General features: G+C 40.8%; 1 protein-coding gene across 3 annotated transcripts in view; it reads left to right on the plus strand.

Moving 5' to 3' along the window:
- Window positions 1-19,859, plus strand: part of tcea3 (transcription elongation factor A (SII), 3) — a 26,333-nt gene extending 6,474 nt beyond the window's left edge. For 2 of the 3 annotated variants that reach the window (XM_043717579.1, XM_043717578.1), the window contains 11 exons: window positions 990-1,095; window positions 3,857-3,980; window positions 5,489-5,575; window positions 6,671-6,748; window positions 11,347-11,427; window positions 14,454-14,605; window positions 15,936-15,992; window positions 17,384-17,538; window positions 18,166-18,312; window positions 18,619-18,690; window positions 19,794-19,859. In XM_043717579.1, coding sequence (XP_043573514.1) covers window positions 990-1,095; window positions 3,857-3,980; window positions 5,489-5,575; window positions 6,671-6,748; window positions 11,347-11,427; window positions 14,454-14,605; window positions 15,936-15,992; window positions 17,384-17,538; window positions 18,166-18,312; window positions 18,619-18,690; window positions 19,794-19,802 — 1,068 coding nt within the window. In that variant the 3' untranslated portion in view covers window positions 19,803-19,859. The remainder of the gene's footprint in view (window positions 1-989; window positions 1,096-3,856; window positions 3,981-5,488; window positions 5,576-6,670; window positions 6,749-11,346; window positions 11,428-14,453; window positions 14,606-15,935; window positions 15,993-17,383; window positions 17,539-18,165; window positions 18,313-18,618; window positions 18,691-19,793) is intronic. The other variant, XM_043717580.1, reaches the window with a different exon arrangement.
- The last annotated feature ends 1,927 nt before the right edge of the window (window positions 19,860-21,786 follow it).

A 21,786-nucleotide genomic window follows, 5' to 3' on the forward strand; every position in this document is an offset into this window, starting at 1 on the left:
GCCCCCACCCCACTCCGGCCTATCACCCTCACCTTGACCTCCCTCCACCTATCGCAATTCCAAGTCCCTCCTCCCTACCTTTTATCTTAGCCTGCTGGACACACTTTCCTCATTCCTGAAGAAGGGCTTATGCCCGAAATGTCGATTCTCCTGTTCCTTGGATGCTGCCTGACCTGCTGCGCTTTTCCAGCAACACATTTTCAGCTCTGACCTCCAGCATCTGCAGTCCTCACTTTCTCCTTTGAGATGAATTTGCCTTTATTAAAATTCTGGAATTAAGAGTCTAATGATGATCATGAGTCAATTGTCAGACAATCCTGTCTGGTTCATGAATGTCCTTCAGGGAAGGAAACTGCCAACCTTACCTGGTCTGGCCTACGAGTGACTCCAGACCCAGAGCAATGTCGTTAATGCTTAACTGCTATCTGGGCAATTAGTGTTGGGCAATGAATGCTGGCCTGGCCAGTGATGTCCTCTATCCCATGAATGAATAAAACAAAAACGTGGGAGCAAAGCCCCCTGGACATTGCAGACATCTGACTCCATGTTCTTCTCGGTTGGTAATAAATACAGCTGACAGGTTGACACCTGAATCTTAACAGCAATTCCAAATAATGTCCTTGAAGTTGTTCTCAACACTCCAGGATTACCCTGGAATCTTCAGGAATTGAAGATTAGTCACCCTGGCACTGCTGAGGAGATTTATAGATTTTTTAAAGAAAAAATACATATTTTGATATGTGATTTAATATTTTTTGTTTTATTGTATACATTTTGGTGATAAGGAAGGGTGACTAAGCCTGCAGACTGTTGTTGATAAGAATCGATAACCTTGTCTCACGTGCGTAATTGCTGTTGTATAGCAAAGTGCATTTGGTTGGTTTGTTTTAATCCACCTTATTGCAATGTCAGTGAAGTTCCTGCATGTTAGGTGAGGACTGCTCGAGTTGTTCTGATTGAATTAGACTTCCCTTTTTATCTCTGACCAGAGTACAAAAATTGGCATGTCTGTAAATGCAATTCGTAAGCATAGCACGGATGAGGAAGTCATCGCGCTCGCTAAAATCCTCATCAAAAACTGGAAGAAGCTTCTAGGTAAGTGCACAAACGCAACTGTTAAGAGTCTATTTTATCTACAAGTAAAAGTGAAAACACCAACAAAAGGCAGTGTCCTTTATCTGTTGCCTAGATATCTACAACTATCATGGTAAAATGTTACTGACTGAGTATTCATCTTGAAACATTAAAATCACCAAGTACTGTACATCGGTGTTGTGTCTAATCACTAAATGTGTGTGGATTTAATGAGGTCCTATAAAGATGGCTTTGGTTCACGGCCTTTGAATTAGGAGATCATGGCACAAGTCCCATTCCAAGGTGAGAAGTCTAGGCAGACACATTAGCATGCTCCACAAACTTGGAGGCCTTTCTTGTTGAGAAGTCAATAAACTAAGACCCTCTTTTCCCTCTGAGTTGATTTAAAAAAAATTTCATTAAGTATTTAATGCCTGTCCCCAGTTACCACTGAATTGTGCTGACCTGCCTTCTTGAAATGCTGCAGTTCTTGGGGTGTGGGGACACCCCTTTCGCTTTTAGAAAGGCAGTCCCAGGATTTTGACCAGGCAGTGGTGAAGGAACATTGATATAGTTACATGTCAGGAAGGAGGGGAGGTGGCTGGCTGGGGTGCGGTAGAATCTTGCAACTTTTGGTCTTCCCATGTAACTGCTGTCCTTGTCTTTCTGGGTAGAGGTCATGAGTTTGGGGTAAACAATGGTAGGGGATGGCACACATTGCTGTCATTGTGCATTAATGGTGAATGTGGAAGCTGGTGAATGGGGCACTGATTTGTCATGGATAACACTGAGCTTCTTGGGTATTGTTGGAGCAGCACCCATCCAGGCAAATGGAAATTCCAACAGTAACCTTTGTAGGAGGTGGACAGGCTTCAGCATGACAGAAGGTTGATTACTCTCTGCAGATTTCTAAGTCTTTCACCAGCTTTTGTAGCCACAATATTTATGTGGCTGGCCCAGTTGAGGTTCTGATCAATGGTAATCCTTGGGATGTTGATAGTGAAGGAATTCAGCAATGGAATGACATTGAATGTCACATGCCGATGTTTATGTTCTCTCATGTTAGAGACATTCATGTGACGAGAATCTTACTTGCTATTTGTCAGCCCAAGCCTGGATGTTTTGAAGAAGAATAGAGGAGTTGCCCTCCCTATGGCTGGCTAATTTTTATTCCTCAACTTCTCTAAAACAACTGCTCAAGTGGTTGCTGTGTTCATTTCAGATGTATAATTTCAGGATGTCCCAAGGTGCTTTGCAGGCAATGCATTCGTTTTTAGTTGTTGTAATTTAGGAAAGGAGGTTTCCAGTTTTTCATAGAGCTAGATCCCATAAACCGCAGTGTGACAGTGAACAAAGATGTTTTATTTTTCCTTATGCTGATTGAATGCATTAATGAGGGGATGTTCTATTACTTCATGAAGATTTTAGCCAAATTGTGATCTTGTGAGTTCACATAAATGTTGACGGTTCCATTTGCATTATTCAAAGAAGTGTACACATTTTTCAACTGACCTGGCCAGCATTCCTCTCTGCCTGAATATTCACTTCACTCTTCTTTGCAATTACATTACTTGGTGAAAAATTGACTGGCTATAAAAACAATTAATGCGGATTAGAATCGCTAATTGTATATAATCAGGTACTTTTAAAGTTTAATTCTGAAGAACGATTGCTGGACTTGAAGTGTTAACTTTGATTTCTTTCCACAGATGCTGCCAGCCCTGTAGAGTTTCTTCAGTAATTTCTGTTTTCGTTTCAGATCTCCAGCATCTGCAGTTCTTTGTTTTATTTTGCTGTATAAACTTACATTTTACATGTTCTTGGAACAACATCCTGCATCCACATTTAACACTGAGAGGGTTAAATTATTAGGATATGTTCTGTAGACTGGGTTTCTATTCCAGTTGGCTGTGAGCATTGTTAGCAAGGCCAGTAATTATTGTCCATCTCTACTTGCTATTGAGAAGACAATGGTGAGTATAGAACTTTAAGAGTGACCTAATTGTGGAATGTAAAATGACTAGAAGAATTTAAAATGTGAGGAAATATTTCTTCTGATCTGGGGAGAGATGATAATTGGAAGAGACTAAAACAGTGGGGAGAAACTATGAAATTAGAACTAGGAGTCGAGAGCACTTTGTCAAACATCAGTTCATAAAAATCTCATTTTCTTCTCCAATTCCCAAAAGCTGTGAACTGTGTGTTGGGTGGGGGTGGTAAGATGAAAATTTCAAAATTGAGTTTAATGGACTCTTGGAATTGCAGACTCAAAAAAAAAGTCAGTGGTATTGGGGTATAAATTAGCTATGATCTAATTGAATGGAAGGACATGCTAATTGGTAGATGGCCTATTCTTGATAATATGCATTCAACAATGTTTGACTTTGCATGACCAAAATAATTTTGCAATCATACCCCTCTTTGAAAATAATTTCCATAAAATTGTAGCACTTTAATTGTCCATCTCCTCTCCCTAAGTGTTACTTCCTATTGACACTTGTTTTGTTCACATTGTATCCAATAACATTTTGCAATATTAGCTGTCACAATGGGGCCACAGGCTGTGACCATCAGATGGCTTTTGAATGCTTTTCCGAAGCCTCTCCCTGGAGATTATGTTGCTATATCCGATGCATGAAAGATTTTTATATTCATCCGTTGATTACAAGGGACACCTCTATTATGTCTTAACTTTTTATTCGTTGGTTCTAATGATTACTGTTGATTCACAATAAAAACAAAGGAGCGATCAGAATGAATCTCAATACATTTTCTCTTTCAGCCTCAGAAATTCCAGCTGATCACAAGGCTGTGAAAGCAGCAGGAAAGGAGGGTGAGAAGAAAGACAAAGCACCAACTGTGTCCCCAGCACCCCGAAAACATCACGAAGAGAAATGTGTGGAGAGGTAATGGAACAGGTCACCATTCTGCACTGAACTGTCATGATCTAATTAAAGTAACAATGACAAATGCATTAGGTTACCAGAGGTCATAAATTTAGTATAATTAGCAAAAGATTGAGAACAGAATTGAGAATTATTTTTCACAGAGAGTTGTTATAACCTGGAACATAAGAAATGTAAGTATCAGATTCTGTAGGAACTTTCTATGTACTTGCTTTGATACTTGCTAAGAGTCGAATGTAGTGAACATGCTTTTGCATGTCGAGGGAAATTATTAATGCTGGAGCACTGAAAAGGCATTCCTAATGCTGTATCCTTGTGATTATTCTGCGGGTTGTAATACATAAATCAACGTGGAATGCCTTCAAAAATCATTCCAAAAGCAAGGGTTGATATTTTTGCAAGGTGTAAAGTTGAACTGTTGGTGAGGGTTGAGTGGTCGCCATTTTGAAATGTGAAAAAACCCAATGGTAATTCATGTTAATGTGGAATGAATTAATTCTACAAAGATACCTTTGACCATAATCAAAACATTTTCCAACCCATCAAGTTCATTGTCTTCATCCTCTGACAAAAGAGATCATCAAAATTTATTAAGTCACTTTGAGTCATTTTTTGAACAATCTGTGCATTTATTGTCTCTCCCACATTATAAGAATAGCTACAATTCAAAGTTAATTCATTGGCTGTAAAGGGCATTGTGATGTCCTGAAGACATGAATGGATTTGTTAACTTTTTTCTTTCTTAACCACTTGTGCTAGATGATGTAATAACTGTCCAGCTGTTATTGCCATTGTAACTATCCAGTTCTGTCGATTTTTTTCTCACTGTTGTTGGAGTATGTCCGTTGGCTGTTTCTTCATAATTTAAATGCTCTCAGATTAACTCTAGTTTATTTTTTCCATAGGAATGAGAGTTTAGTTGAGGTAAATGAATAGAAAGGGATAAGTAGACTGTCTTTATTCTATGCAATGTTGAATGCATTGGTAGGAATTGATTAAAATATGTATCTGGTGTCCTCCAGCGATGATAAAACATGAGGTAGCCATCCACACACTAACTATAAAGACAGTTATGCTAACAGTCTTTCTTCCTGGAAGAATGGCTGATGTGTGATGTGGAATGATGCCAACAATATGGGTTCATTTTCTGTACTGACGAATGTCACCATGATAGCCTTAACATCTCAACATTACCTGAGGTACAATGACCCTCAGGGTCATCATGCAATGTTTGGGACTTCCACTTTTTCACTTTCCAAGGATGATCCCATAATCGAACAAGCTGCCAAAGGAAATAGTCACAGTCTATCAATGGAAATCTTTAAGGCCCATCTTTAGATTAACTCTATCTTAAAGATATCTGGACGGTAAACCCAGTGGCACATTCCTGCCTTGGCTAGCATTACATCAGAGATGTTCGGAGAATGTCGATCTTAGTCTCTGATTAGCAGAAAAGGAATTAAACGTTTCTCACCAATAGGTTTGATTAATTCTAATTTGATTTCTAGGCAAGATTTATTCAGCTCCAAGCCTCCACTGACAACTTCACCCATGTCCAGGAAGAACTCCACAGATGGACAGCGGGACCATCAGAGGTGAGAAAATGATTGTTAGCCTTTTTTAGCTCTGCAGGTGAGCTACCCCCTCGAGGTAAAATTGGAATCTTAGGCCCATTGGTGAGATAGTCAATCTCATTCATTGCCATTATGTTTAATGTGTTAAATACACAGGAACAGCATGGTTGCAGTAGTTCCTAGCTAAGCAACAGTTTGACAATTTGAAAAAAAAGTTCTTTCCTGGGATGTGAGCACTGCTCATAAAGCCAGCATGTTTTAGATTAGATTAGATTAGATTCCCTACGGTATGGAAACAGGCCCTTCGGCCTAACAAGTTCACACTGACCGTCTGAAAAGTAACCCACCCAGACCCATTCCCCTACCTTATATTCACCACTGACACTCTGGGCAATTTTAGAATGGCCAATTCACCTAACCTGCACATCTTTGGATTGTGGGAGGAAACCGGAGCACCCGGAGGAAACCCACGCAGAACCTATTCCTAATTGTCCTTGAATGAAGTTGTTTGCTAGTCTGAAGTTGCTATTTAATTACATTGTCTGGCTGAGGAAGTACTTTTCTCGTAATTTAAATGATTTAGTAAGTTCCACTTGAACCACAAAGTCATAGTTAGTTTTGCATGAAGAAAACACTTTAACTCCTGTTAGGTTGCCTCTCCAAACACGAATCCTTCTATCACCTCCCAACAGTATCGAGCGATTTCCAAAATGCAGGGATCACAGTTAGATAGACTACACAGTTTTCAGATTCCAAAGAAAATCTCTGATTTTGGATACATTCTAGGTTGCTATGTGCATGGTTATACAGTTAGCAGGCAATGTGAGTGAATGTCATGCCTAATTCATAAATATAAAGGATGATATTCTTTTGAAATAGGAAGGGCTCTAGATAGATAGTGCAGCGGACAATGTTTGAAAGTTGTTTGTTGCTAAACTGAGAGTGGAAGTCATTCATTTCCTGCTAATTATCATGGATTTTCAGAGCATTACTGGAAAATGAAATTAGTTATACGGCTGTTCTGTAAAGTAAACTGTTAACGATGCATAAATGGCTGTATAACTGCTGCTTTATTTATTTTCCTTGAGGGCTTTTGAAATGGCTCTTATTTTGCAGACGTGATTCCTCGAGCTCGATGTCACCAATGACTCTTTCACCTATGTCCAGGAAAAACTCTACAGATACTGAAGAGAGGTAGGATAATACCTGGCTTGCTATGAAAGGGAGTAAAAAATAATTAGAAGAAATATCTGGCAGACTTCTATTTTCTTTGTGCATGAGGCGCAGAAAGATGCATGTTTTTGCCAAGATGCACCACAAATTGAATAACATTCATCAAGGTGGCAGTGATTTATTCTTCTTGAATGCAGGGAAAGCAAAGATGTTAAAAGTTTTAAACTATTGAATACTGCCACTTCTTAAAAATCATACAGTAACTGAAGTTATAGGCAATAAAAAAGTTTTATTCTCGAGCATATTGCTGAGCTGTGGTCTTTTCCGTGATGTATTCTTCACTCAGGTGACATTAACGTCTGTTTCTTGATTTTGTTCAAGGATTGTGGCAATTCAACACAGTTTTGTTGCTGACACATTTCATAATAACTAGCTCTGCTTCTCCCAGCAACACTGTTTGTGTATATAAATAGAAAACCACATGGTTAACATCAGTGGGAACAAAGATTTATTCATTAGTTCAATGCCTCATTTCCAAGATTTGGAACATTGTGCATCCAAGTAGCCCTGTCCACTCTGTTGTGACAGCACTAACATGTGTTGGGTAGGTCCTCTGACTGTTCTGGAACTGAGAACCTGGACAAGCTTGAGGAAGACATTTTGAGCCTGATCTTGTCTTCACTTGAACTGTCAGTAGGAATGACTTTGATCTCTTGATTTCTAATCAAATGGCTCTGAGAAAGAAATGGAGATGTCTATTTATATAGCGTCTTATCAGATCTCTCAGACACATCAAAGCCCCCTCATCAAACTTGGATTTATAAGGAAACTTTACCTGTTCCAAAGTCCTTTCGCAGGACTGTAAACGGTCACTGCCATTGAGTCAATTTATGAAACTCCCTTTCTAACATTGAGTTCCTATGCATTGCAGTCAGATAGACAGCTCACCACCACCTTTTCAAGGACAATTAGGATGGACAATAAATACTGGCTTAGCCGTGATGCCCTCATCCCATTATAGAAGATGTTCTGCCAGCAATGAGCCATTAGGAGAGCATAAGATAGCTATGTTGTTATCAATATAAGAAGAGGAGTGGAGTACTCAAGCCTGTTCTGCTATTCTCATCAGATCTGCTCGATCAAACCATTATAATGACCTGTTTTGGAAGATTGGCAAAAGAGGTGTTAAACAAAGATGACAAAATCATCTGTTAAGAAATGTGGTCCCATTTGTACCATGTTAGCAGACTGATACTAATGGCTTATCAGGAAAATGAATGGGATTTTGCCTCCCAGAGTGACTTGAATAGTATAATGATGCAGCTCCTCAAGGCTAGATAACTCTGATATGTGGTCTCTGGTTCAGAAAAGATAAATCCCAGGTGAAGGTTAAAGTCTGAGGATCTTTTGACATTAGCACATCCGTGATAATTACTTGGATAAAATTAACACTTTTGCCAAGTGTAAAGATTTCTTGTGTTACTTTTCAAGCTCATTGAGTTCACAGTAGCTTTAAAGAATACTGATGCTCCTCTTCACAAATCATGTGAATGTTTTACTGGGGAATGAGAGACAGGAAGAGTTACATGGTTACAAGCAGTGAACACCATACAGTGATAACATCACCTGCCTGAGCATGAAAGGTTAACACTGAAAATGCTCAATGCACCATTTACTTCTATCATCCAGCAAATCCCCACAATCAACTTGAAGTTGTTGAGGAAACATTCAACAGATAAAAAGGATGAACGATAACTGTTGGATTCTATCTCATTATCAGACTAGAAATACAGAGCAAAACCAGTATAGTCTAATCTTCACTTGCCTTTAATTATCTTCACACTCTTTTTGAAGATGTTGACTTTTCCTAATGCAGCTATTTTATGGTACATCATGCAGGAGACTGCCTTTTGTCACCTGAGGAGGCAGTGACGGACATTTAAATGGTTATGAAAAGCACTGACAGAGATCAAACTTTTCAGATCTGTTTTCATCTCTTATTTTCACCATAGTATGCAACGAGGTCAATGAATTATAATAAAGAGTGGGATCACTGACTGATCCTTATCCCCCATTCCCTTTGGTAGGTGTTGCTTCCTAGGCACATCCTGAGCTACCCAGCCTGGACCAGAGACCACACGTCAGAGTTATCTGGCCTTGAGGTGCTGTACCATTGAGTATGATATTATTCTAGTCACTCTGGGAGGCAAAATCCCATTCATGTTCACGGTATCAGTTGAGAAACCAGAAGCTTAGACATTCCCTTATGTGTAGTATTCTGTAACGGCCTCTTCCTGCTTTGCAGAGAACCTAAAATCAACAAAATCTTCCAGTATCATCTTGTACTGAGTGCAATTAGACGAAAGGTACAGCCACAAGGTTACAAACCAACTCCTATATTGCTTTACGCAGACTTTAACAGAACTGAACCAGAACATACCACTGTACAATGAACAGAATACATTGCCAATGAAGACCATGGCTGTGGCAATCCTTGCTTGTTGCATATTATTGCCAAGTGCCAGTCTTGAACATACAAACTACAGGAATAAGTTGAATATTTTATAGATGATTCTAGGTTATTGCAAGAAATGTTGTTTACTTAAATACGCCCTAGTGAATGGTAAATATTGTATCTTGGTAAGTACATAATTTAAATTGCCAACCAGCTGCAAATCTAAAGGGAAATGTGTATTTGTGTTATCCTTTCTTGGGACCATGAATGTTTACAGTGAAGAAAGATGCATTTTGTCTGTGTAGTCTCCATTCCAGAGCAAGCCAGCCAAATGCAGAGGAGATTCACTGGAATGATGCTGGGGATGAGATCCTTCAGTGGAGTGGGGCTGATTCCACTCCTCCTCCTTGGGAGCAGAAATGGTTAAGGAGAGATCTTATACACTGGTTCAGATCAAATAGAATTTTAAAAGAGTAACTGTTTCCATTGGCAGGTTTGTCAATGGGCACAGATTTAAACTGAGAGAGTCAGAGACAAGACGAGTTTTGTTTTATGATCTGGAAATTATTGCTTTATGCCTCCCTCCCACTCTTGCTCTGAAGCTGTCTGTCCATATGCAGCACGGCCTGTGCAACATTTCAGGCTTGGACCAAACAAGTGTCAGCCAATGACCACCTCCACTAAAGTGGCATTACCATCACTGAATCCCCTACTATTCATACCTTGCAGGTTACCATTGCTCAGATACTGAACATGAAACATAGAAAATAGGCCATTCAGCTGTTTGAGCTTACACTGCCATTCAGTATGATTCTTGATGATCAGCCAACTTAACACCCTGTTCCCAATTTCTCCCTGTGCCCTGTGATCCCTTTAGACCTCAGCACTGAACCAACTATATAAATACTCTGGTTAAAAGTGCAGCTAAGAACCTAGAAACTTTAAAGTGTGTAATTTGCCTCCTGACTTCCCAAAATTTGCCCATTATGTGTAAAGGGAGTGCGATGGAATACTCTCACCTTGCTGGATGAGTATTCCTCTGATAATACTCAAGAAGGTTTGATAATGCCAACACAAAATGGGCGGCACGGTGGCACAGTGGTTAGCACTGCTGCCTCACAGCGCCAGAGACCTGGGTTCAATTCCCGCCTCAGGCGACTGACTGTGTGGAGTTTGCACATTCTCCCCGTGTCTGCGTGGGTTTCCTCCGGGTGCTCCGGTTTCCTCCCACAGTCCAAAGATGTGCAGGTCAGGTGAATTGGCCATGCTAAATTGCCCGTAGTGTTAGGTAAGGGGTAAATGTAGGGGTATGGGTGGGTTGCGCATCGGCGGGTCGGTATGGACTTGTTGGGCTGAAGAACCTGTTTCCACACTGTAAGTAATCTAATCTAATCTAATCTAAAAACAACTTACTTGGCTAGTATCCCAACAACCACTTCAAACATTCACAACTGCCAGGGGCAGCAATGTGTACCATCGAGGAGATACACAGTGACAACTCACTGAGGGTCCTCTGTCCTTCTGTATCACCAATACTTAGAAGGACAAGGTGAGCCGACACATTTGAGCACTTTCAGCTGCAAGTTCCTCTTCAACCACCGTACTATCCTGACCTAGAACAATATCACTGTCTCAAAACCCTGGGACTCATCACTGATGGGATTAGCTTCATGACATGGACTGCAGTGGTTCAAGGCCAGTTCCCATCACCAGCTTCTGCAGAGCAATTAGGGATGGTGAATGAATGCTGATCTAGCTGTAATGCCTATATCCTGTTGATGAATTAAACAAAAAACTGCATACACTCTATCTTCCTGTGAATAAAATATGTACTCCCTTTTTGTGGAAACAATGGCTATTGCCTCAAGCATTTCCCTTGGCAAAATAATCTGTTCTCCAACAATACTCTGAATAAAGAAATATCTTGCAGGTTAGCTTATTCTGAGGGACAGTAGTAAATAGAGAACTCCCAATCACTGAGATCCTAACCTAGACAAAATTGTTTCCTCCTATTTGTCCAATACTTATTTTTTTTTAAAAGATCCCATTTTCACTGGCCCCTGCTCTAGTGGCAGTCTGTCCTGGTGGTGTGTTATCTGTGGTATCTTGTGATGTACACTAGCTAAAATTAAACAGCCAGTATACCCTTCATTCTGTGTTGTAGGAAGGATTCATACAACAGCAAATCATCAACAGTGACCTCGCCAGCTCGAAGAACTTCAGTGGATAGTTCGAAAGAAGAAAGGTTAACTATCTGTGCTAGACTTCTTTAAAATTCAAAATCCAACTGGGACCACAATGCAGGATAGCTGGAAAGAAAGCCAAATAGAACACAAAGTGAATCTGAATAATGGTTCAGTGGTTAAAAGCTTCAGTTTCGACAGACTCAAAGAGGAAAGACTGAGAGAAGAAAAGATTTTAATTCCTGGGAAAATATTTGAGAGTACAATTCCATGTAGTGGATCTTAATTTCAAAGTATTTGGGATGTAGTGAGCAGCAGTTCTGATCAGACATTGGTTTGGCCGCATTTAGAATACTGTGTACAGTTCTGGTCGCCACATTACCAAAAGGATGTGGACGCTTTGGAGAGGGTGCAGAGAAGGTTTACAAGGATGTTGCCTGTTATGGAAGGTGCTAGCTATGAAGAAAGGTTGAGTAGGTTAGGTTTATTTTCATTAGAAAAAAGGAGATTGATGGGGGACCTGATTGAGGTTTATAAAATCATGAAGGGTATAGACAGGGTGGATAGAGACAAGCTTTTTCCCAGGGTGCAGGATTCAATAATAAGAAGTCATGCTTTCAAGGTGAGAGGTGGAAAGTTTAAGGGGATACACGTGGCAAGTACTTCACACAGAGGGTGGTGGGCGTTTGGAACACGTTGCCAGCAGAGGTGGTAGAGGCAGGCATAGTAGATTCATTTAAGATGCGTCTGGATAAATGCATGAGTAGGTGAGGAGTAGAGGGATACAGATATTTAGGAATTGACCGACAGGTTCAGACAGTACATTTGATTCGGCTCAGGCTTGGAGGGCTGAAGAGCCTGTTCCTGGGCTGTAAATTTTCCTTGTTCTTTGTTTTTCTTTGTTCTTGATGATTTTGGTCACATCTTCATGTAATAGCATAGGAGAATGGTCTTGTTACTCATTTCCTCAGTTGTGGGCCATGTGCTAATTCCCAGTTGCTGCCTTGTGTTCCCATTCTGGACCTGGCCGAAGCTTACCTTTGTTCATTTCTGATCTTTCATTGTTGACTCACTGCCTCTAGTCTCATGGAAACATAGGGTAGAGCTTTATATCTCCCTAGGAGTAGGCTTTCAGGTGAGTGGGTTTGAGGTGGGACATATAAAATTGGGTGCTAAGGATTGAGACAGTGCCGTGTCTGTACCTACTTTTACTAACAGTGAGAAAGGCTTCAGACAATCTGCTTACCCTTGAGACAGTTAAGGTCTTTTAAGTTGTACCTGGGAAGCATTTTGTAAGCTACGAATGGGGGTCCATCCTCTTCAGCACCTTGTGCCTCAAGCCACAATACACCTGCCCCCTCACCAGCTCCAAATCTGCTTCCAGCTCTTCAATGCCCTCCTAAAGGTGGCTGTCCCAGAGTGGTCCCTGCCTTCCCTGCCCCCATACAAACTTATCTTTGGGATTTGGTTGCATGACTCCTCAGCAAGGGGACTGCATGCTGTTCCAGAATTGGCCACTGCTGCTCCCAGTGGTGCTACTGAGATTAGGCTGCAGCCGGTAGACGTCTGAGACAAGATTGCCCCCCGAGTGGGAGTAGACTTCTTGCTCTGAGCTAATTAATAGCCCGATGGCTATAAAATTACTTTGGACTGACCCATCCAAGTGGGCTGGGACCATGTAAAAACTAGCCCTTGGGTTAAGAACAGATCATTCAGCTCAAAGGCCCTGTTTCATTTACTTTGATCATGGTCATTCATGTTGATTTCATTTGTCCCCTGGGCTCCTTCAACCTTACTGTTCGTTAAAACAGGATTCAATCAATTTCAGTTTTGAAATCTTCAGTTGACCCCAGCTTAACAGCTTTTTAGGGGAAAAACTTCCAGATGTTCATTACTGTCTGTAAATTTAATGTTTTTTTGTAGAATATAAGTGTCACTAGGTAGCATTTATTCTGCATCCCTAATTACTCTTCTAGAGTCCCTCAATAAAATTATAGAGTCATAGAGATGTACAGCATGGAAACAGACCCTTCGGTCCAACCTGTCCATGCCGGCCAGATATCCCAATGCAATCAAGTCCCACCTGCCAGCACCCGGCCCATATCCCTCCAAACCCTTCCTATTTATATATCCATCCAAATGCCATTTAAATGTTGAAATTGTACCAGCCTCCACCACTTCCTCTGGCAGTTCATTCCATACACATACCACCCTCTGCGTGAAAAAGTTGCCCCTTAGGTCTCTTTTATATCTTTCCCCTCTCACCCTAAACCTATGCCCTCTAGTTCTGGACTGCCCCACCCCAGAGAAACGACTTTGTCTATTTATCCTATCCATGCCCCTCATAATTTTGTCAACCTCTATAAGGTCACCCCTCAGCCTCCGATGCTCTAGGGACAACAGTCCCAGCCTGTTCAGCCTCTCCCTACAGCTCAAATCCCCAACGCTGGCAACATCCTTATAAATCTTATCTGAACCCTTTCAAGTTTCACAACATCTTTCCGATAGGAAGGAGACCAGAATTGCATGCATTATTCCAACAGTGGCCTAACCAATGTCCTGTACAGCCGCAACATGACCTCCCAACCCCTGTACTCAATACTCTACCAATAAAGGAAAGCATACCAAATGCCTCCTTCACTATCCTATCTACCTGCAACTCCACTTTGAAGGAGCTATGAACCTGCACTCCAAATCTATTTACCGATCCAATCCTTTAATCATTAGCCGTGACGACAATGCCATAAAGTGTCAAGGAACGATAGTTAGATCTCTCCTGTTGGAGATGGGCATCACTTGCCACTTGACAAGCCAAACCTGGATATTGTCCAGGTCTTACTGCATTTGGACATAGACTGCTTCAGTTTCTGAGGTGTCGCAAAATGGTCTGTTAAATCAAGCTCTTGGAGAGGGGAGGTGGGCTTTCACATTTACTGGACCCCTTGTTCTTTTGGGTTGCCCTCTATGTACCCTGTTGATCACAGAAATAAAGACATTTTGGGATTCTTGGGGATTTACTGTAACTTGCACGTCCAGCTTCATCTTTCAGAGATTTGCTCTTATGATGCTTTTTCTACCTGTTTTACAGTGGTGTTGGCAGCAAGGGAAAGATGGAATCACCTTCCACACCTACTAGCCCTACCTTCTCCACACCAACTATCCTCCCTCCTTTCTTGTCAACTGGGGAGTCCATCCGTGACAAATGTATAGAGATGTTAATAGCAGCTTTGAAGACTGATGGTGAGATACCTTTTCCATGTTAAATTGTTATTTTTGTTCTAAACATGTGCTGGTCAGTGCCAGTAGATAGCAGTGTGTAGAGTGGGTGATGAGTGTAAAAGCTCAAGGATATCTTGACAATTTTGAGTTGAACAAGAAAACAAAGCAGAACAAATTCACTTTGAAATTTCTTGAAATTAAAACGATGAATTTTCTTCATTTCTTGACATTCAAAGAGTTTCATGATTAAGGAATGAAAAAAAAGGAATTTATTTCAGACAATTTATGTCAATTCTGAGTCAAATGGGACTTGAATGCAGACTTTCTGACCCAGAGATGAGACACTACCACTGAGCCACAAAAACTCTGAACTTGTAAATGCCTAACCTAGACAAAATTTCTTCCTCCAATTTGTCCAATAGACATCTCAAAATGATTTTATAGACAATTATGTATGTTCAAAGTGTCATCACAATTGTATCAAAGGAAATGCAATGCCAGTTTATGCAAACGATAGTCCCACAATGTCAGCAGCATGATAATTACTAGCTAATCCAAACAATGATGCTAATTGAAGGAAAAAGCTTGACTAGAACACCACGGAGAACCTGCTTTTATATAGTGCTTTTCCACAACAAGTTTCAAAAGGCTATGACTTAATGTCGGATCTGAACAATATCTTCTCCAACAGTGCAACACTCCTTCTGTACTGTTCTGGCAGTACCAACCTAGGCTTTGGGCTCATGTCTCTGGTGTGAGATTTGACTCTTGGTTAGGGGTATTAGTAAAATAAGTCAGAGCCAACTTCTAATTGGATGCCAAAAGACTTTCTGTCACTTAAAACTTTCTTCAATTAGCTCACTTATGGTAGTAACTTGTTTGGAACCGAGATGGGTTGGAAAAGAATGATAATTGAAAAGAAATGGGTGAAGTTATCAATACTGCTGGTGGAGTAGACTAGTATCACCTGTGGCAATCGTACTGTTGTGTTGAGGTAATATTTTATGTGGTTAGACATCTTGCCTTGAACATGTTAACTCAACTTTCAATCAAAATAGCAATATAATCTTATTGCCACATGCTCTCATCTCAGCATAATTTTATATATTATTTATAGTTCAATTGACTCACCACCATCTGTAATATGTGCAGTAAATGCTGGGCTTTGGAATGAATTGTAGGGGAGTTTCCAAACTCCCTGTCATGTTTAACAGGGTGGGAAATCCTGGATGTGCATCTTCCCCACAGGCACTCCCTATGAATTTCATTCCAAGCTGGCAATACTGGATCGTGCATCATCCTGTGACTTTCTACTTGGAATGTTGGAATAATTTGCTGCTTATTTCCACAGATGATTACAAGGACTATGGTGTGAACTGTGACAAGATGGGTGCTGAAATTGAAGACTATATCCTTTTGAATTAGACGGCACAGAAACTAAGGTGTGAAGGTGTCCCAAAATCAAAAAAAGAGTGAAAGAAAAAAAAGTACACCGTTCCTTTCATAACTACACATCTCAAAGCCCTTTATAACCAATGAACTATATTCAGAGTGTTATCTCTGTTGTCATGTAAGAAATGTTGTGCATAGCATTTAAGTAATCAGCATTGAGATAATGTGTTGGCTGGGAGATCACTCTTAGTCAGAATATCAGGAGGAACTCCCTACCCTCCTTAATGGAATTTTTTATGCACACCTGAGAGCATACAAAGATCTTACAATCTCTGACTGTTACAGAGCTGCCTCAGTACAGCACTGGGAGTATTAGCAAAGGCTTTTTTGTTGAAGTCCCAAAGAGTTCAGAATTGAATCTATAACTGTTTGATTAGATTAGATTCCCTACAGTGTGGAAACAGGCCCTTCAGCCCAATCAGTCCACATTGATCGTCCGAAGAGTAACCCACCCAGATCTATTTCCCTCTGATTAATGCACCTCACAATATGGGCAATTTAGCATGGCCAATTCACCTGACCTGCACATCTTTGGACTGTGGGAGGAAACCGGAGCACCCGGAGGAAACCTGCACAGACCTAGGGAGAATGTGCAAACTCCACACAGACAATTGCCTGAGGCTGGAATCAAACCTGGGACCCTGGTGCTGTGAGGAAGCAGTGCTAACCACTGAGCCACCATGCCACCTAAGAAGTGTGACTGTGCGGCCCTGAGTTGGGGGACATGGTAGTGTTGTATCAGTGGACTCGTAATCAGGAAGCACAACTCATGTCCTGAGGATGAGTTCAAATTCCGCCACTGCAGCTAGTGGAATTTTAATTGAATTAATAAAACCTGGCCAATAAAGGTGGTCCTAATAACTGCGATCATGACAATTGTTGTCAGTTGTCTTTAAGAATACATGTGGGTCTGTAATATCCTTCAGGTAAAGAAATCTGCCATCCTTATCTAGTCTGACCTACATGTGAGTCTATGCTCAGAACAATGTGGTTTACTCTTAACTGCCTTTTGAAGTCTGTTCAAGATCAATTAGGGATTGGTAACAAATACTGGTCATACAAGTGATACCCAGATCCCACGAAGAAGAATAAAAACATCATTTGGTGCAGCAGTGGCTCTTTAGAAGAATGAGCACAATTAATCACATTCCTCTGCCTTCTCACTCCAGCCCTGTAGATTCCTTCCCCTGAAGAACTTAAGTTCCCTTTTTTTTGAATGTTGCTAATACATTAACCTTCACCAACCTTTCACGCAGCGTGTTTTACTCCTGATGCTGGAAGATTTTTGTTTATTTTCTCTTGTCAGCTCCATTTCATTTGCCCTTCTGTTTTTCTGAACCATTTCACATATCTACCAGGAGTTTCAGAAAACAGACATGAAATACAAAAACCGTGTTCGAAGCAGAATAAGTAACCTGAAGGACCCAAAGAACCCTAACCTGAGAAAGAATGTGTTGGCTGGTGCGATTGACTTGTTCCATCTGGCAAAGATGACTGCAGAGGTGAGATGGCTTCTTGGTGCATGGTAACACCTGTGAGTGAAGAGATGAAAAGAGAGACTAATATCTTATGGGATTAGCCCAGTTGCAGTACCGCCTCCAGCCAACTTGCATTCACTGTATTGATCAGGAGCCGGACACTTGGGTAAGGGATTGAAGTGCTTCAGCTGCGCGTGGAACTGCTCTGTGGTGGGAGCACCAATCTTGTAGAAGAGGGGAGGAGAGCTGACAAAGGGAAGCTTATTAATACTTACTCAGTGTTATTGTATTGTACAGCTAATTGTACAACTACCACACTCTAAAGTGGTTCTGCTTGCATGTACAAAGTTTGGATCAAATAGAGATGGCACTATATTATGATTTTCTTAGTGGAAGGCAACACTTCCTCCATTTTTCTCTGAAAATCAAATTTTCTGTGAAGTCTTTAGAGTTGAATCTGACCTCTGTTGACTTTAACTCAAGATTAAAGTCGTAGGTTTCAATTTAATTGGGCTGTTTGCTCATAGAAACCAGCTGAGGTGAAGACGCAAGCCAATTTGTCTTTTTTTAACGTGGGTTATTTATGGAGTTTTGACATTCCATTAACTGGACTGTCATTCGTGAGACTATCATTTACTCTTGTCTTCACAGGAGATGGCCAGTGATGAGTTGAAGGAGCTTCGCAATGTGATAACCAAAGAAGCTATCAGGGAACATCAAATGGCAAAGACGGGTGGAACTCAGTCTAATCTTTTTCAATGTGGAAAATGCAAGAAGAAAAATTGTACCTATAACCAGGTAGATGGACATTATTGTCAGAAGGCCAGTACAAAAATTCTTAATGTTCTAGATGTGTGATACATTTTACTCAAATTTCCTCATGCTATGCCATTATGTCCAACCTTAATAATACTTTACTACTTCTCGCTGATTAATATTTCATCAACTGAATGAGGCTACATGTCATATGTTGATCCATGGAACACAGATTTGAGAATCAGTTTTAGGGCTCCACACAATCATTTATACTTATGATAATAAATTGAACCTATGTTATTATCATACACTGACCAAAGGCTAATTTGTTTTTAATTGACACCATAGGTCCAGACCCGTAGTGCTGATGAACCAATGACCACGTTCGTCCTGTGTAATGAATGCGGAAACCGCTGGAAGGTATGTCTTACTATTCCTTCATTCTTTACATTTTGTTTTATTTCTTCCTTCCTTCCTTCCTTCTTTCTCTCTTTGACAACCTCCAACCTCTATCCTTCCCTCCCCTTCACAAGTAGACAAGGTGGACTTTGGTCCCATTTTTCATGTGTGTTGGGTGAGATAACAGTGTGGGTTTTGGCTTATTATTCAACTGTGAAGACTCTTACAAGTCTGATTCATTTCTCAAAATCATAGGCATACACTTTCCAGCAGAAGTCATTGGGTAAGAGTCTTGGACAATACTTCCCACTCCACTCCAATGTTGCTGGAGGCATCTGCCTTCTCTTTCCATCATTTTGATCTTGCCTCTCAAGGATGCTGTCCCAAACTGGGTTATAATTTCAGGAATGCTGGCAACATTGTTACCACAATAGACTGACCATTTTTAGTGTGTATGGACAAATACTTCCATGATGTACATTCCACAGGACAGACTAAATCTGTTTTCATCCGAATGTCTCTTCAAGCACCCATTACCAGATAAGAAACTCTGTAACTACTTTTTCCACCATTCACTGGCATTGGGCACTGATGCCAGTTATAGCTAATTTACTACCATCCCAGTTGGGATTAGTAAACACTGGCCATCAAATGTTCAGATTTTCCTAGTCTGTAACTATTCCCAATAATGTGTAGAGATAATAGACTGGAACATGTCACTTGGTTATTACTACAGACTCAAGATTAGAGTGGTGTTGAAAAAGCCTACAGGTCAGGCAGCATCAAAGGAGCAGGAAAATCGACGTTTTGGGCAAAAGCCCTTCATCATTCTTGCCCAAAATGTTGATTTTCCTGTCCTTGGATGCTGCCTGACCTGCTGTGCTTTTCCAGCACCACTCTAATCTTGACTGTAATCTCCAGCATCTGCAGTACCCAATTCTGCCTATTACTACAGACTGATAATGTTGATTAAAACATTTAGGCTTGGCCTTGTTTTGGTAGATTGTTGTCAAAGATTTGATATGTCACTGCTGTGCCGTACCATTAGCAAAGGGCCATTGCTGTTTAATGAGTGTATAGTAAATAATACCTCCTCAAGATTTTTGTTTTACCACTTATTTCAGTTCTGCTGATCGAACAGGACACAAACATTTTCACGACCATTTGAATTACGGCCTTCTGTGAGGAGAGAAAAACGTGTAATTCAATAAGGCCAGAGACTCTTGCTGGGCTCCTTTATCCTTTACGTCAGACAATGGAAGAGCAATTTGATTCTTCAACATTAATCTTCAAGAACTGAATGACTTCTGTAGCTTTTGCATGTTGTAGCTTTCCTGTTGTGTAAATTGCATTGCAAGGAAACTGACTTCTGTTCCTGGTGATCACTGTGAATTTATTCAAATCATTTGCAAATCAAATTTTGTGGCATTCTTCAAATTTCTAGAAACCATTTTTGAGATTTATGTTCTTGATGCAGGAAAATTAAGCTGGTGTCCAAAGGGTTAATTTTGTTGTAGGAACTAAGTTTATAGGCAGGATATTTCTCACTTAATTTTATTTTAGAGATTGCAAAACTAGGTTTTGATTTCACATTGAAGTAAAGTAGTTTGATTTTGATTTAGAATTATTTGGAACCAACTCTCCTTAGAATAATGAGTAATGAGAAACTAATTCCACACTGGCAGGAGAGTCCCACCTGAACCTGAAAGCCTGGTCGCTGCCATTACGCCTTAAAAATCTGTTCTTTTGATTTTTTTGTTGCTGATTTGTTTTGTTCTTTTTCAGAAAATTGCTCTATCCCTTGCCTTGCCTTCAAATATTCCACTCCCATCCCCTTCCACATGTTTCTTCCTTTTGCAGAGAGTTGCTTCATGCGATACAATTGTCCTTCAATATCTCACGGAAGCAGCCACTCTTCAGGGGCGATACCCGTGGAGCTGTTTGGTTGGGAGGGTTTCATCAGCCTGATTCTTGCCTGGTGACTGCACGTGTGCACAATTGGAGTCAATGAAAACCCTTGACTGTGTAGCCAGGCTGTGATTTGCTAAGAGTGGCCAACTCTGGTTAGATATATAGACCACCTGGCCATTGCACCCAAACCATCACCATTGAGAATGGTAAACGTTTCTGATATCACTGCGTTCTGTTTTCCACAGCCAAGTGCAGTGTAAGTGTCCGCTTGGTTACTCGATTGGCTGATTCTTCACTGTCAGGGAAATAGTCTTTCTCTTCCCATCATCTAATCTTTTTATAACTAGGAACAAAATTTTAATGAAGCACTTTTTAAAAAAAAAGTCAATATTGTCACTGTGATTTTTTTTTTCTCCCGATGTTTCTTGCAGCATTTATCTGAATTGTGATCTTTAATTCTCAGAGACTCCAGGATTATCTTCCGAGATGGGCAACCCTACTCCACATGCTAAAAGAATATTAATATCCCCACCTGTAGCGAGATTGGTGACAGAGGCATTTAATCAGATAGGGCGGGGCGAAACACCCTGTACTTCCCACCTCCCCACCTCCCCACTTCCACTTGGATTAAGTCTGTGTAGGAAGTCTTGTGGATTCCTCCCCTGCTACCAGTCAAGGGCCTTAAGTAGGTAATTGGTACAGTTATAATGGTACTGCTGGTATTAGCCCAGTAAGGGATTGTTTCCAGACTCCCAAGCTGGGATCCTTCATTCAAAGCCACTGTGTTGCTGACCTGGCATTGGATGGCCCTCTTGAGAGTCTGTCCTTTGCTCCTTTTTGCTGCTGTCCTCCCTCCAATCCCCACCCTGACCACTCTCCTGTGATTCAGTGGTGACGCAAGGTCCCAGATGGGTGTCATACCAGCAGTAGCCATTACCTCTGGTTGGCACTGTGAATGAATGGATCTATCAATCTTTGATTGGCTGGCTGCTGTCAGTCAGATGGAGTTTTGCCCAGGGTTCTCAGTTCCAGGGGAAGGCCAGTTGTCATCTATGTTCCTGTCTTTCTCATGATGCATTGGGTCTTCTTAATGAAGAGACAGTGCGGGTTACTTGCTGATACTCCAGCAGGTGGTCAAGTCCTCCATCTAGGTAAAAACAATGACTGCAGATGCTGGAAACCAGATTCTGGATCAGTGGTGCTGGA

The sequence above is a fragment of the Chiloscyllium plagiosum genome, chromosome 27, assembly GCF_004010195.1.
Source record: "Chiloscyllium plagiosum isolate BGI_BamShark_2017 chromosome 27, ASM401019v2, whole genome shotgun sequence".
NCBI lineage: Eukaryota > Metazoa > Chordata > Chondrichthyes > Orectolobiformes > Hemiscylliidae > Chiloscyllium > Chiloscyllium plagiosum.